Below are 11,924 nucleotides of genomic sequence, written 5' to 3' on the forward strand. Positions count from 1 at the left end.
CCGTCGACAGACCCTTCCACGTCGCCCTCGCAAGATGCGAGCATCCGCTCTGGCCATCGGCTGCTTGGCTCTCGAGGCCCTCGGTGCTATCGGGGCGACGGACCACCTCGTCGACCTGGAACGCGTCTTCAAGGAGAGGTGAGAAATTTCGAAAATCATTTTCTCGGTGCGTGCTAGATTGAATATCTGTACGACGATTTTTGTCGTAATACAAATCAAATTTCCACAACGTGCGTTTATTCATCGGACCGACCGTAAACAAAGTTCCATAAAATTTCCACTAACTTCTCTTGAAACTGAACTGATCCTTACTTCAAAATCTCCCGCGAAGATTCGTCGAGATTATACGTACCGTCAAACTTCGTCAAATTCTAATCACATCAGCGCGGTTACGCCGATAGTTCGCCGCGTCATAAGCGCCAGTACAGAAAAAGAACGTATTTTTCTTCACCTCTTGATCGCAACATCGTTTTTTAATTAAATCTGACTGCGTCAGGTCGAGGGCTGACTGGGAGAACGCCTGGCACCGAGAGACGCACGCGAGGTGCCGCGAGACGTTGCTTCGTCACCTCTACTGGGCTTGCGAAAAGGACATTTACGGGGTGAGCCGTCGTTCTGGTAGTCTTCAGCGACCTCCGCCGCCCCCTTGGGTGTCGGGGTGGCGAGCCAAGGAGATGGTGCGGTACCGGCGGGACCTGAAGAGGCGAAGTCAGACCGCCGTCGCATCCATAACTCAGGAATGCTGCGCCGGACCAGGATGTACCTGGGAGGAATACGCGGAGTATTGCCCGGCGAACAAACGCGTCGACAAGCGGACTCATCCACCATCGGGCGAACAGGAATAGATGCAACGGACCCCGAAACCACAATATGTGTATATGTATAATACTTGTTCGTTCATTTAGTTGTATATGTATATTAAATGAAGTTGCTATTCACATTACACCTATACCGATGTCAAAAAATAATTATAGGAGTATCGTGTACGACGTGTACACGTTGTTATCGACGTTATCGTGAATGTATTATTAAAAATTGTCGTGATGCAAGATCGAAAAATTAATTGGGCAACGCTTATCGTTTCACGTGTTTACCACGATAAAAAATTCCTTGCTTTTCGCTCCCGCATCCCAAGTCGATGCGTTACATTATTTATCCTTGTCGAGCAACTGCTACCAGCGCCCGCGTATCTCCGTCGCGAATCGCAGATCTGCACTTTGCGATAGCGTTCGCTGCAGCCTTCCCCACTGAAATTGAAACATTCGATTATTTATTTTAACCGTACTTGGCTAGCGTTGGTTCTCGGCTTTTGAATGGTATCGTTAATCACGAATCTCCTGCACACCTCGTAGACGCGCGATGCGTTGAACGGCGGCGTTGAGTTCCTTCAGGGTACGAACGAGATCGCGGTAGCTGTTGGCACCGATTTCGTGGTCCCGGATAAGATCGCCGTTGACGGCCCGAAGCTGGGCAAGTCTGGTTTTGGCGTTCTTCGCGTCACCCAAGATCCTCGCGTCTTCGGTACGGACCAGAAGGTTCCTGAGCATCGCAGCTCCGCGTGCCTCGCCAGCTCGAAGCCGGATTTCGGTTTCACGGAGACCTGGGTACGAATTTAACCTCTTACAATCTGGCCTGAACAGTATTGCACACTTCGTTGCAATTAAAACAAGGGATGGTAAGATTCGTCACCCGTCAGGCGTTCCAAGGCCTCGGTCATCAGTTTCTCGTCTTCGGGGAAATTCGCCTCCGCACCAAGCTCCCCGAGTCCGAGGTAAGATGCCAACGACTGAACGATTTCCCCTGCGAAGTTCGAGTCCTTCGTTCGAAGTCTGATCTTTCCACCGCTCGTCGCCTCCAGCCGGTGTAGTTTCCCGTCCCTCAAACCTCGCAGACAGACGTTCAGCGTGCCCGCCGTCGGTCCCACCTCCGCGACCTCCACCTCCGTCTCTTCGGGTAGTATGAGATTTTGTCCAAGCCAAATTGCCACTCGTTGGGGTCTCTCCGCCACCTCAACAGGCGTAAAAAAATTCTCCAGTTAATTGCGGTCTGATCATAGTGTGACTTTTGGAAATTGAATTGCATGGGAGGAACTAACTAGTCGGTCAAGAAAAAAAAAAAAAACGGCTCACCTCGATCGTGACTCCAGACTCATCAAGAAGAGCGTCTTCAACGTCGATCGGTTTCTCGATCCTTTCGTACATGCAGAACCGCGGTAGCTGCCGCGTCAGTTCGAAAACCTATTAAATCAATGAAGGAAAGAACCTATCATGTCACTAGCCATAATATCTTACCGATATGAAAATATACCCGAAGAGAATACCTGAAGAAGATCGGCGCCCATCGGCCCGACGCAGACTTTGACGTGGACGTCGACGGGGGTGTCCTTTGGAGGTCGGAGTTCAATCTCGATCTGTCCGCAGGGTCGACTGGGGCGATCAACCAGAGTCTCACCGTCGAAGACTCCCTCGGCGAAGACGATGGCGCAGTGAACCAGGAGGCCGGGACCAGCTGCCAGTGCCATGCGGACTGCTCCGTCCCCGCACGAGACCTCCACTGCTAGTCTGGACGCGAAACTTCCGGGATTGGCAGCCCTGTGTCTCATCTCCGCTATCAGCGCCTGTTTCTTGGCCAGCAACTCCCGCATCTTGTCGCCCGGTTCCGAAGCCTCCGAAGAAGCTGCTCCCGGCCCGAAGCCCCTGACTGTTGTAATCGTTTTGGGAGGTTGAAGCGGAGATAATCATTACCGTTCTTCCTTGAGAAAATTATTTTCAGACATTGTTACACCACCTTCTCCGGTCGCCGAGACGACGACCAGGTCGGGTCTTCCGGTGCGGCGATAATCGGCGCGTGCGATTCCGACCACAGCTGCGGACAGCTGAACCCGAAAGACGACCTCCCCTGTCGCCGGCACCCTGGCGTCGACTTTGCCGCTGCTCCACCCGGTGACGAGTTCCTCTGTGCCGTCTCCGTTCACGTCGTAGCCGCGGATGGCCACCACTCTGTGCTTCGACTGCATGGTGCGCAGGGAGCAGGGAATTCAGTTATTCGTTACGCAAATTGTCTATTTGTGGAATTTTTTTGTCGAGCGTACATGAATTACGTCATCGAATCTCGAGGATTTTTGATCTCCCCTTCGGTCCTCTTTCCTAAAACCGATGACGTAACTTACGGACGCTTCCTTCACGGCTCCGCACCGACCTTCACACGCCAGAGACGCTGCCTCATCTCGTAGACCCCGACGGTACCGTTTCCCACGGCGTAACCGAACTGGCAACCGGAGAGGGCAACCAAGGCCGTGACTGGCGCCGTTTCCTTAACGTCCCAGGCCACTGAGTCCCCCTTCAGAGCCCGAATCTCGAAATCAACGCTTCCGAGGATCAGCTAGGGTCATCGGTCAAATTTTAACGTGGTTGTTCGAAACACGTATGCCTATAAGTATCTTTGATGTACCGCGCACTGTCACGAAATCGGATTTTATACTCGCTTCGTTCGCGCCGTCGCCGTCGAAGTCGAATATCATCAGGGAGACGACGACGTCGCCGGTTACCGTCCAGAAGACCTCCGTACCCGAGGCGTCCAGGACGGTCACTGAGCAATTACCACCTATAACGACGACGCTTCGGTCCGTCAGCCAGCCCAGCTTGCCGACGGTGATGGTGTACGCCCCGTCAGACACCTGCGGTCGAACAATCCAGCGTGTTATTCCAGAATTTTTTCAAATTTTTGCTCTACTCGACTGTGTAATAATTTATTGAAGGCTCACCTCCTTGTAAAACACGTCAGCGTTATCCTCGACGTTGTATACGAGAAGGTGAGTCGCGGTACCGATCATGAGAACATCTCTCTCATCTTCGCCCAACCGTCCGGCGTACAGGGAGGTCACCTTCAAAAGTGAGGAATTTATTGTTCATCAATTAATTGATCCGGAACGCGTTGAAGAGGGCATCAATTTTCACTTAAAAGAATATTCAGCAGAATCAATATTTTTAAATTACTCGACAAGATCGTAGTGTATTGAAAATGAAACTGACCGATCCGTGATTAATTATTTATAATAAGGGTTCAATATGTCGTTTTATACTTAAATTATGAGAGACACGAACAAAGTATAACCAACGTTTTCAAATTCATAGTATATTCGCAACCGGGTTTTCACAGTTTTACCATAAACTGCAGCACCCACCTGTTTGCCGATTCGCAATTCGGCAAGTTCACCGGTCCAAGCAAGTCTTCCGGTTTTAGGATCATCGTCGGGATCCGGAAGCGGACGACGATGTGGGCTGTGGACGAGGATGTTGCCCCCGGAAGTAGCGACTACGATGCATGCGTGAGAACCGTCGAATTTCCCGCATGCGACAAGGCCCGATTCCACTTTTCGCTCAAGCTGGAGAGAAAACGCTGCCATTTCGAGTCGCGCAGCGCCGTACACAAACGCAATGTTCGCCCCGAGGAAGCCTACTAATGGCTCACCTGCGAGGCACTTGGGCTGTTATTGATTATCTGAATTATGCAAACACGCATCGGGAGCCTGACGTTGAGCTGGCGACGTTATTTCATGTCGATGAAAGTCACGCGACGGCAAGAATTTTGTAAATTCGATTAACAGTCAACCAGGCCCGAAGTTACTTGACTGTGTAAGCTTATTTGTTTAAGCGCCGAAATAGGCAGGGTTTACTTGCTATGAAATATAAAAAATGTCCATATTCCACATCGAATCGAGGGAAAGGCAGGGTGACGGTGTTTTTGTATTTATTATTTCACGTACAGTTTGAGGCCCGTTACAGAAAAATTAGGAGTATCGAGGAGGAGCGACAGAGATAGGGAATAAATAACTATGTGCATGAAATTATACGTCGAACGTTGGTGGTTCAAGCCTCGCCGCGTTATCTCTGAGCCCCACCTCCTCCGCCGCCGGCGCCGCCAGCTTCAGGGTTTGTCGCCGACGAGAGTAGAACGAATATGACGGCAGGTACTATGTACATCCACTGAAATTCATATAAAAAGAAAAACCATATAGACAGAGGACACTTGCTGTGCGACAGTTATATGTTGTGTTAAATTACGCTCGAGACAAATAAACTGCATCAAATATTCATGTCAGGGCTAACTGGCCGTTACTTATGCGGCTCGTCGATTCTCGTAAACACTTCCAAGGCTGGCCGATATCATACGCGGCTTGTTGTTTGTCGCGTGAGCAGTTTTAAACAGTTTTTCCTCGCAATGCTAGACTTCCGAATTCGGAAGGAAAAGCAAATATCCATTGCGTCAGCGATCGAGCGCGCTTACGTATTTCGCCAGGAAAGATCTGTTGTCCTTGGTCTCTCCCCTTTCCCTGGCCTCCCTCTCTCGTTCCAACTTCTGTATGTACGTCGCCGTGTCCGGAACTGGGCCTGCCTCTGGGTACCTGACCTGGACCTCTGTTGTCCACATCTGGGTCGACGGAACTTCCCGGGAACACGGACCGTATGAAGATAGGCTCACCGCAACCGGCTCCGCTGCTCCGTCCAGCCACACAGTCAAGAAATCTTCAAGTTCGGAGCCGAGTACGAGGCACTAAAAATAGTGAATTCTGATTGAATAGCAAAATAATCAGCGGTCCCAGTGCCATTAATTTTGCTTATCAAAGAAAAATTCTTATCAAACTATCCAACACCGAATAAAAAATATTGTGTACGAAATTAATGCGTCGCGTCGGAGTACTGATAATCTTTGCCAAAACGTTGTAAACATGTTCCAAAAAAGAATGGCTTATATTTCAGTATCACGAACCGAACTTACTATCTGGTCAAAATTTTTCCATAATGAATTTGTATTTATTAACAGAAATATCTTACGGCACCAGATTTGGAAAGAAATACAAGTTTGTTGAAAAGTTGTCAGAACGATTTAATCTGACTGATAATACAATTAAAGTGAAATCTATTGAAGAACGTGAAGCCCACGTTTGCTTGACGATAAGGAATTAACAAGGCTGTTGAGCAACGAAAATTCAGAGCAAGAAAGATGTTGATACTTCAGAAAGTCAGACAGAACCGATGGAAAGGGATTGCTCAGTAAGAAGTTCCCGTAAGAAATCTTTTCAAACATTCAGTAACATTTGTAACGGAAAATTTACAAGATAAATTATTAACAGGCCAATTAATTATCTTCAATACTTAAAAATCGTATTAATTGCAAATGAAATCTTATAGTAATGTATTACCGCCGGGACAGACGTAAAGAAGGTTGTTTCCGTGCCAGAGGAACCTCGCACAGATGCCTTCAGTCGATACTCTCTGTCGTCTTCAGCCAATTTCCGTAACTCGTCAAGTTCACTGGATTTGAGACCGGCTTGCGCTACCGTTGAAGCTCCGCTGCGAACGCTGGTGACAGTTATGTTGCCACGTTCAATAAAATTCGGCATTGGTCCCTTATTCAAAGCATGCCATACCCTTAAACGGAGCCAACCGTCGTAATCTAGTTCGCTCTGAAAGAATTAAATAACAGGTGTCTATATTTTGCGATTATAAGTTACAGATAAGGGCTAAAAATTGGTGCCGAAGGTTGAAATCACCGGTAAGCAATAAAGAAAAAGAAAAAAGAAAAGAAACGAAGAGTTAGGTTAGGGCGTCGGTAATGGGGAGCTGAAAGTTGAACCAATTGTTTAAAATCGAGCAGTGAGTACTAACCCCAACAGCGGAGAGAATAACTGCGAGTAATACGGGTATCCAGGTGTAGGGTGAATTCATTTTATGATTAATCTATGCAAGGATAATTAATTGCGGGATCGACTGGTATTTGACAGGTTACTACCGCTGCACCATAATCTGTGTACAACGTGAATCTGTCGGCTTTTGAACCAGCCTTGTTCAATAAAATGGGTCAATTTCTGGTTCGAATTTTTTTTTAAATCATTCCTGATTAATTAAAATGAAATAGGTAGCCCCGCTTGTGAAGCAATAGACACGATTATTAGGCAGAAATTAATTAAATGGCGCAAATTGAACTGACGTAACGGGATTGCAATGATAGTATTGGCTCTTTAATTCGAGCCGGCTACGACTATGTAAGATAATTATGCGGAGCACTGTAGTCATTCGGAGTAGTTTCAGTCGGTAAGAAAGAAAGCGTCCATTCAAGCATGGTCTGTGCCAGCAGCATGCTCCAATGGAGGAGGATCGGTGAATTGGAAGACGTTCTGATCATTGAAAATTGAAAGAATATTCTGAATCAGAAATTCGATTTTTGAATGATTTCAATGGGGTAAAGTTAAATAATTCTACCACATATATTTATTTGTTCTATTACTCTTATGAAACGAAGTTTCTCTCACTTTTCAGCTTTTCAGATGTCGGAATGAACGATGTCTGCGCAACTATGCCTTTAGAAAATACACCCAATTTGGAACATAGTGTCATGCCTCTAAATGGGGATGAAAAAAGTAATTCCTTAGAACCTGAGAAATGCCACAAATGCAACCATCCTGGTTGTGGCGCTACTTTTTTACGCCCTTCACGACTAGCCAGACATCTTAGGCAGCACACTGGCGAAGTATGTTGTTTCGTGTGCTGCTTAAGTCCTCTATACTTACAATATTTTGCACATATCATGATTGAAAATACATTCTAACAGTGCATTGTTTCAGAGGCCTTTCAATTGCGATTATGATGGCTGTGACAAGGCATACACGAACAAATCACACCTCGTACGACACAGCCAAACTCACAGCTTGGTTAAGCAATCATTTCAGTAAGTCTTCTTGCTACGGAGCCAAAGCTCTTATACCAGAATACATGCAGATTGATTTCATATCAGAGTTTGACAAAAATATTCCTTTTTTCAGATGCTCTAAGTGTTCTTTGATCCTCAGTAATCGACAGAATTTAAAACGACACTATGATCGTGTTCATACAGAGAATAACAGATTTTTTTGTAAAGAATGTGGGTTAAACTTTCTCAAGGAACAAAAGTACAAAGAGCATGAGGCTTCGCACAGCGGTGTTGCATTGTACAATTGCAAAGTATGCTTTAAGGAATATGTCGCATTGAAAACCTTGAAAAAGCATGAAATGACGCATGAGAGTAAGAAGCAGTATTCATGTCCGGTTTCAGGCTGCTCGGAAGTATTCGAAAAATGGTCTTTACTTTGTACACATAAAAAAAACTTGCACACAAGTGGTAAGAATAGAATTTTCACGTATACTTGTAAACTAGGCTTTGATTTCACGTTTTAGAGAAGTATGCTTACAAAATTCTTGATTGTTTCTTCACAGAATACAAGTGCAATGATTGTAAAAAAGTATTTTTGAACAAGACACAATTAAAATCGCACTCGGTCCTCCATATTGATGATCGGATGGTTGTACCGTGTCCGTATGACAAGTGTCCTCGGTTTTATTTCTTCCAACGCAATCTGAACCATCACATTCGCACTAATCATCTTGGCAAAAAGTATCACTGCGATATTTGTGACACAAGGTTTTCAAGCAAGCAGAAGATTACGGAACACATGACTAAAATTCATCTATCAAAAAAGAAGAAAAGAAAGAAGGCAACTGGTAAATCAGAGAGGAAAAAACGGAAGGATGCTGGGGTGGCTAAAAAAAGTATGCTGGCCAAATTAACCGGATTAGATTTACCTTACGGTATCGAGAAAGAGCTGTTAAACAGAAAGACTAGGATTCAAGTAACAGAGGAGGATTCTGTCCGGCATCAAGAGAATCAAATTGAAACTGTTAGGGTGATAGGAGAAACGGTTCAAATGTCAACTAACGAATGTAAAATGGTAACAATTAATGGTATACCTCAAAATGCAAGCATAGAGACAGAAGGTAAAAATGAAACAAGAAGAGAACGTCCTGATACCGTTCATAAAGACCAACTTGAAAGCTCCAAATGTACTAGTACAAAAGTTAATTGCGATTCAGGAACCTGATGTAAAAATCGTAAATAATAAAATAAATATTAATTGATGCACAATTTTTGCAATTTATTACCATTTTAAAAGCTTCTCACTCTAAGGATGAGTTTGATTCTCGCGCGCCGGCGCCTGTGCAGCTGACGCCTTAACCTTGATTCATGGTTGGTTTCCTAAGATATTTCCCAGCTGATCAGAGAGATCCTCGCAAACGTTAATCGCGTACGTGTATACATCGTGGTACAAATCTACCATTTGAATCAGCGGGGAACGACGAACATCTCGATTCTTCAGAGAAACACGTAAAGAAAATAAATAATACTACAAGTGTTAATTAAATCAACTTCGTAACATTTGACAAGAAAGGTGAGGCGATCAAAATAGCGGCAACAAGATTGTGTCACTGTGCAAAAAACGCGGGTTTCATCAGTCATAATGATATGTTCAAGTTCCAACGCACATTAAATGAATGAAATTGCATAATTTGCGGCTAATAAAATTCATCATCCGCTTTCAAATTCTCGTCGATCAAACACGTTCCAACCACTTAAATTAAATTTATTCTCTACACACCGAATCGCTTTCATACGTCATCATGTTCAGAGTATTCAAAACTTGTAATTTATTCAAACAGAACAAAATATTCACAAGGAGGATGGCTGCTGTTAATCTCAAATCTCTGAGTGACGAGAAAATTTACGAATTTTTAAACTCGTTTGACACAGTATTAACCGATTGTGACGGTGAGTATAAAATAGATTCAAAATATTGTTACTCCAATTGTTGTTTTTCATGCAATAGCTTACAATTAGACTGCTTAATTTGCACTCATTTTTTGTTTCAATACTGATCCATAATCAGAGGATAAAAAAAGATCAAATAGAACGTCAAACAAATTTTTAATTTCAATCCTTACGGCTGTAAAATTTCAATGAAATATTTTTAATTAGGTGTATTATGGATGGAGATGACGCCTATCAAGAATTCTGCCGAAGTGATGAATAAGTTTCACGATCTCGGCAGACAAACTTTCTACGTAACGAATAACAGCACAAAAACTAGAGAAGAATGCCTTGCTAAATGTATCGAGCTCAATTTCCATGCCACTAAGAACAATATTTTATGCACATCTTATTTGGCTGCCTGTTATCTTCAGGATTTGGGTTTCAAAAAGAAGGCTTACGTCATTGGATCCGAAGGTAAAAATGTTAGAACACCGAAGAAATCAAAAATTCTATGGCCTTGTTCTCAGGAATGGCACGTTAATTGTATTCTATTTATTATAATATTTTATAAATATCATTTCTTCAGATTTTATTCTTATGTACCAAGAGTTTTCACCAGTCTGCCAGTAGATGAAAGATTTTTATATCCCTGAATAACACTTTCTAGTACAGAAAAAATGTTTCCTCCAGACTTTAAAAGTTTATCAACACCGTTGACGATACTACTATGATGTTGAATAAAGTTCTGCGTAAGATAAGTTTTTAAAGCTACAGTTGTTCAACAGGTATAAGCAAGGAGTTGGAGCAAGTGGGAATTGGTCATTGCGGAGTTGGGCCAGACACGATCGAACCAGGAGTGCCGTACAAAACGTTTCAGAAGGACCCAGATGTCGGGGCAGTTATTGTCGGTTTTGACCAGCATTTTAGTTACCCGAAACTCCTGAAAGCTGCGTGCTACCTCAATGACAAAAACGTGCATTTTGTAGGAACTAATACTGACGAACGATTTCCCATGGATGGCGACATCATTGTACCGGGTACGAGATAACAATTTCACTAATTATTTTTATCGAGCTAGTCGAATCTTGCATAATTGGGAAAAAAATCTGCTTATCCGAGCATTAAAACAACATACTCAAAGTGAGGTAAAATATTTTATTGTTAGTCAAGATAGCAGCGTATCTACTCAGTGGCTTTGACCGTAAAATAAGAAACCGGATTTACGATTGAGTAACATACCATAAAGCTAACAGAATTTTTTTTCTCACAGGTACCGGGAGTTTAGTCAAATGCGTGGAGACATGTGCCGAGAGAAAAGCAGTAATCGTAGGAAAGCCAGAAACCTACATAGCTGAGGCTATAATAAAACGTTTCAATATCAATCCGAAACGCACATTGATGATCGGCGATCGTTGCAACACTGACATTTTACTTGGGACTAGATGTGGTTTCAAAACTCTTTTAGTATTGTCCGGAGTAACTTCTTTAGCGGATGTCAATACCTGGAAACAGTCCAATTCTCAAGACAAGTTGGACTTGCTTCCACATTATTATGTAGATAAATTAGGCGATTTACTACCGTATTTAGAAAAATTAAAGCCCAGCAATGAAAGTGCGTAAAAATTTAGCTTGCCAATTTGTACATACCTATATTTCAAACTATCATTCTATTTATTCGTTACTATAACTGCAATAAATAAAAAATGTACATGCTGCGTAATGAACTTGCCAAATATTTTTCATCTTATTTTATACCGTAAATCTAATATTTTGTTCGATCGTTTCGTACGAATGAAAGTTAATTCGCGGAGGAACAAGTGATAATTTGTATGCTGTGATCTATAAAAAAATAGTAGTTCACATTATAAAAGGGTATAAATAAAGTGTTTCAAATTGTTTAATAATTCTAAGAAATGTTTTTTGCAACATTTACTTGTAGGTTGTCCACTAACTTGTGTTGAAATGATAATAAATCATTACCAAATAGCTGTCTTTATACGTGTTTGTTTTGTTTGCAAAAGAAAATGTCTACCTGTCACTTAAGTACAGTGCTTAAGTTGTTTTCAAAATGAACTGAGAGTATTTATGATGTGTATGCTTGGTGAAGTTTTAGACACTGGCTTTAAACAGCGTCACATTGTCTCTTCGAAACTTTCTAACAATTTATACGTTCTGATAATGTTGCCATAAAATTAAAACGCATTTAACAATCCCGATTCTCTATCATATGTTCATTTCCTGTAGCCGCCAAAGAAAACAGCAAACGATTTCCCACTCAAAGATCTAATAATAGATTGTTAGAA

At 43.1% G+C, this 11,924-nt stretch overlaps 5 protein-coding genes across 11 annotated transcripts; 3 read left to right on the forward strand and 2 right to left on the reverse strand.

Annotated features, from left to right (window-relative positions):
- Window positions 1-24: 24 nt before the first annotated feature.
- Window positions 25-845, forward strand: LOC124184188 (probable insulin-like peptide 7). The gene is made up of 2 exons (XM_046573601.1): window positions 25-138; window positions 497-845. Exons 1-2 carry the CDS (start codon window positions 35-37, stop codon window positions 843-845), a joined length of 453 nt encoding a protein of 150 aa, XP_046429557.1. The 5' UTR covers window positions 25-34.
- A 51-nt stretch (window positions 846-896) lies between these two features.
- Window positions 897-4,554, reverse strand: LOC124184180 (Bardet-Biedl syndrome 2 protein homolog). 2 transcript variants are annotated; one of them, XM_046573583.1, is made up of 10 exons: window positions 4,184-4,553; window positions 3,764-3,883; window positions 3,485-3,676; window positions 3,199-3,381; window positions 2,788-3,010; window positions 2,321-2,700; window positions 2,130-2,237; window positions 1,690-2,008; window positions 1,346-1,600; window positions 897-1,247 (listed from the first exon to the last, which is right to left on the reverse strand). In XM_046573583.1, the coding sequence occupies exons 1-10, from the start codon at window positions 4,403-4,405 to the stop codon at window positions 1,153-1,155; spliced, it is 2,097 nt and encodes a 698-aa protein (XP_046429539.1). In that variant the 5' UTR covers window positions 4,406-4,553; the 3' UTR covers window positions 897-1,152. The 2 variants fall into 2 exon arrangements, with proteins under 2 accessions (XP_046429539.1, XP_046429540.1); XM_046573584.1 differs by lacking the exon at window positions 3,764-3,883 and having other exon boundaries at window positions 4,184-4,554.
- Window positions 4,555-4,732: 178 nt separating this feature from the next.
- On the reverse strand, window positions 4,733-6,979 carry LOC124184186 (ER membrane protein complex subunit 10). The gene is made up of 4 exons (XM_046573598.1): window positions 6,669-6,979; window positions 6,203-6,466; window positions 5,287-5,553; window positions 4,733-4,985 (listed from the first exon to the last, which is right to left on the reverse strand). Exons 1-4 carry the CDS (start codon window positions 6,726-6,728, stop codon window positions 4,884-4,886), a joined length of 693 nt encoding a protein of 230 aa, XP_046429554.1. The 5' UTR covers window positions 6,729-6,979; the 3' UTR covers window positions 4,733-4,883.
- LOC124184182 (zinc finger protein 436-like) lies at window positions 6,417-9,262 on the forward strand. 4 transcript variants are annotated; one of them, XM_046573588.1, is made up of 6 exons: window positions 6,417-6,555; window positions 7,138-7,242; window positions 7,320-7,530; window positions 7,625-7,728; window positions 7,823-8,157; window positions 8,253-9,262. In XM_046573588.1, the coding sequence occupies exons 2-6, from the start codon at window positions 7,229-7,231 to the stop codon at window positions 8,912-8,914; spliced, it is 1,326 nt and encodes a 441-aa protein (XP_046429544.1). In that variant the 5' UTR covers window positions 6,417-6,555; window positions 7,138-7,228; the 3' UTR covers window positions 8,915-9,262. The 4 variants fall into 4 exon arrangements, with proteins under 4 accessions (XP_046429544.1, XP_046429543.1, XP_046429546.1 ...); XM_046573587.1 differs by having other exon boundaries at window positions 6,461-6,555; window positions 7,086-7,242; XM_046573590.1 differs by lacking the exon at window positions 7,138-7,242 and having other exon boundaries at window positions 6,461-6,555.
- LOC124184183 (glycerol-3-phosphate phosphatase) lies at window positions 9,093-11,607 on the forward strand. 3 transcript variants are annotated; one of them, XM_046573594.1, is made up of 5 exons: window positions 9,093-9,198; window positions 9,531-9,639; window positions 9,847-10,095; window positions 10,407-10,658; window positions 10,892-11,607. In XM_046573594.1, the coding sequence occupies exons 2-5, from the start codon at window positions 9,552-9,554 to the stop codon at window positions 11,239-11,241; spliced, it is 939 nt and encodes a 312-aa protein (XP_046429550.1). In that variant the 5' UTR covers window positions 9,093-9,198; window positions 9,531-9,551; the 3' UTR covers window positions 11,242-11,607. The 3 variants fall into 3 exon arrangements, with proteins under 3 accessions (XP_046429550.1, XP_046429549.1, XP_046429548.1); XM_046573593.1 differs by having other exon boundaries at window positions 9,112-9,262; XM_046573592.1 differs by having other exon boundaries at window positions 9,118-9,639.
- The last annotated feature ends 317 nt before the right edge of the window (window positions 11,608-11,924 follow it).

The sequence above is a fragment of the Neodiprion fabricii genome, chromosome 6 (assembly GCF_021155785.1).
Source record: "Neodiprion fabricii isolate iyNeoFabr1 chromosome 6, iyNeoFabr1.1, whole genome shotgun sequence".
Lineage (NCBI taxonomy): Eukaryota > Metazoa > Arthropoda > Insecta > Hymenoptera > Diprionidae > Neodiprion > Neodiprion fabricii.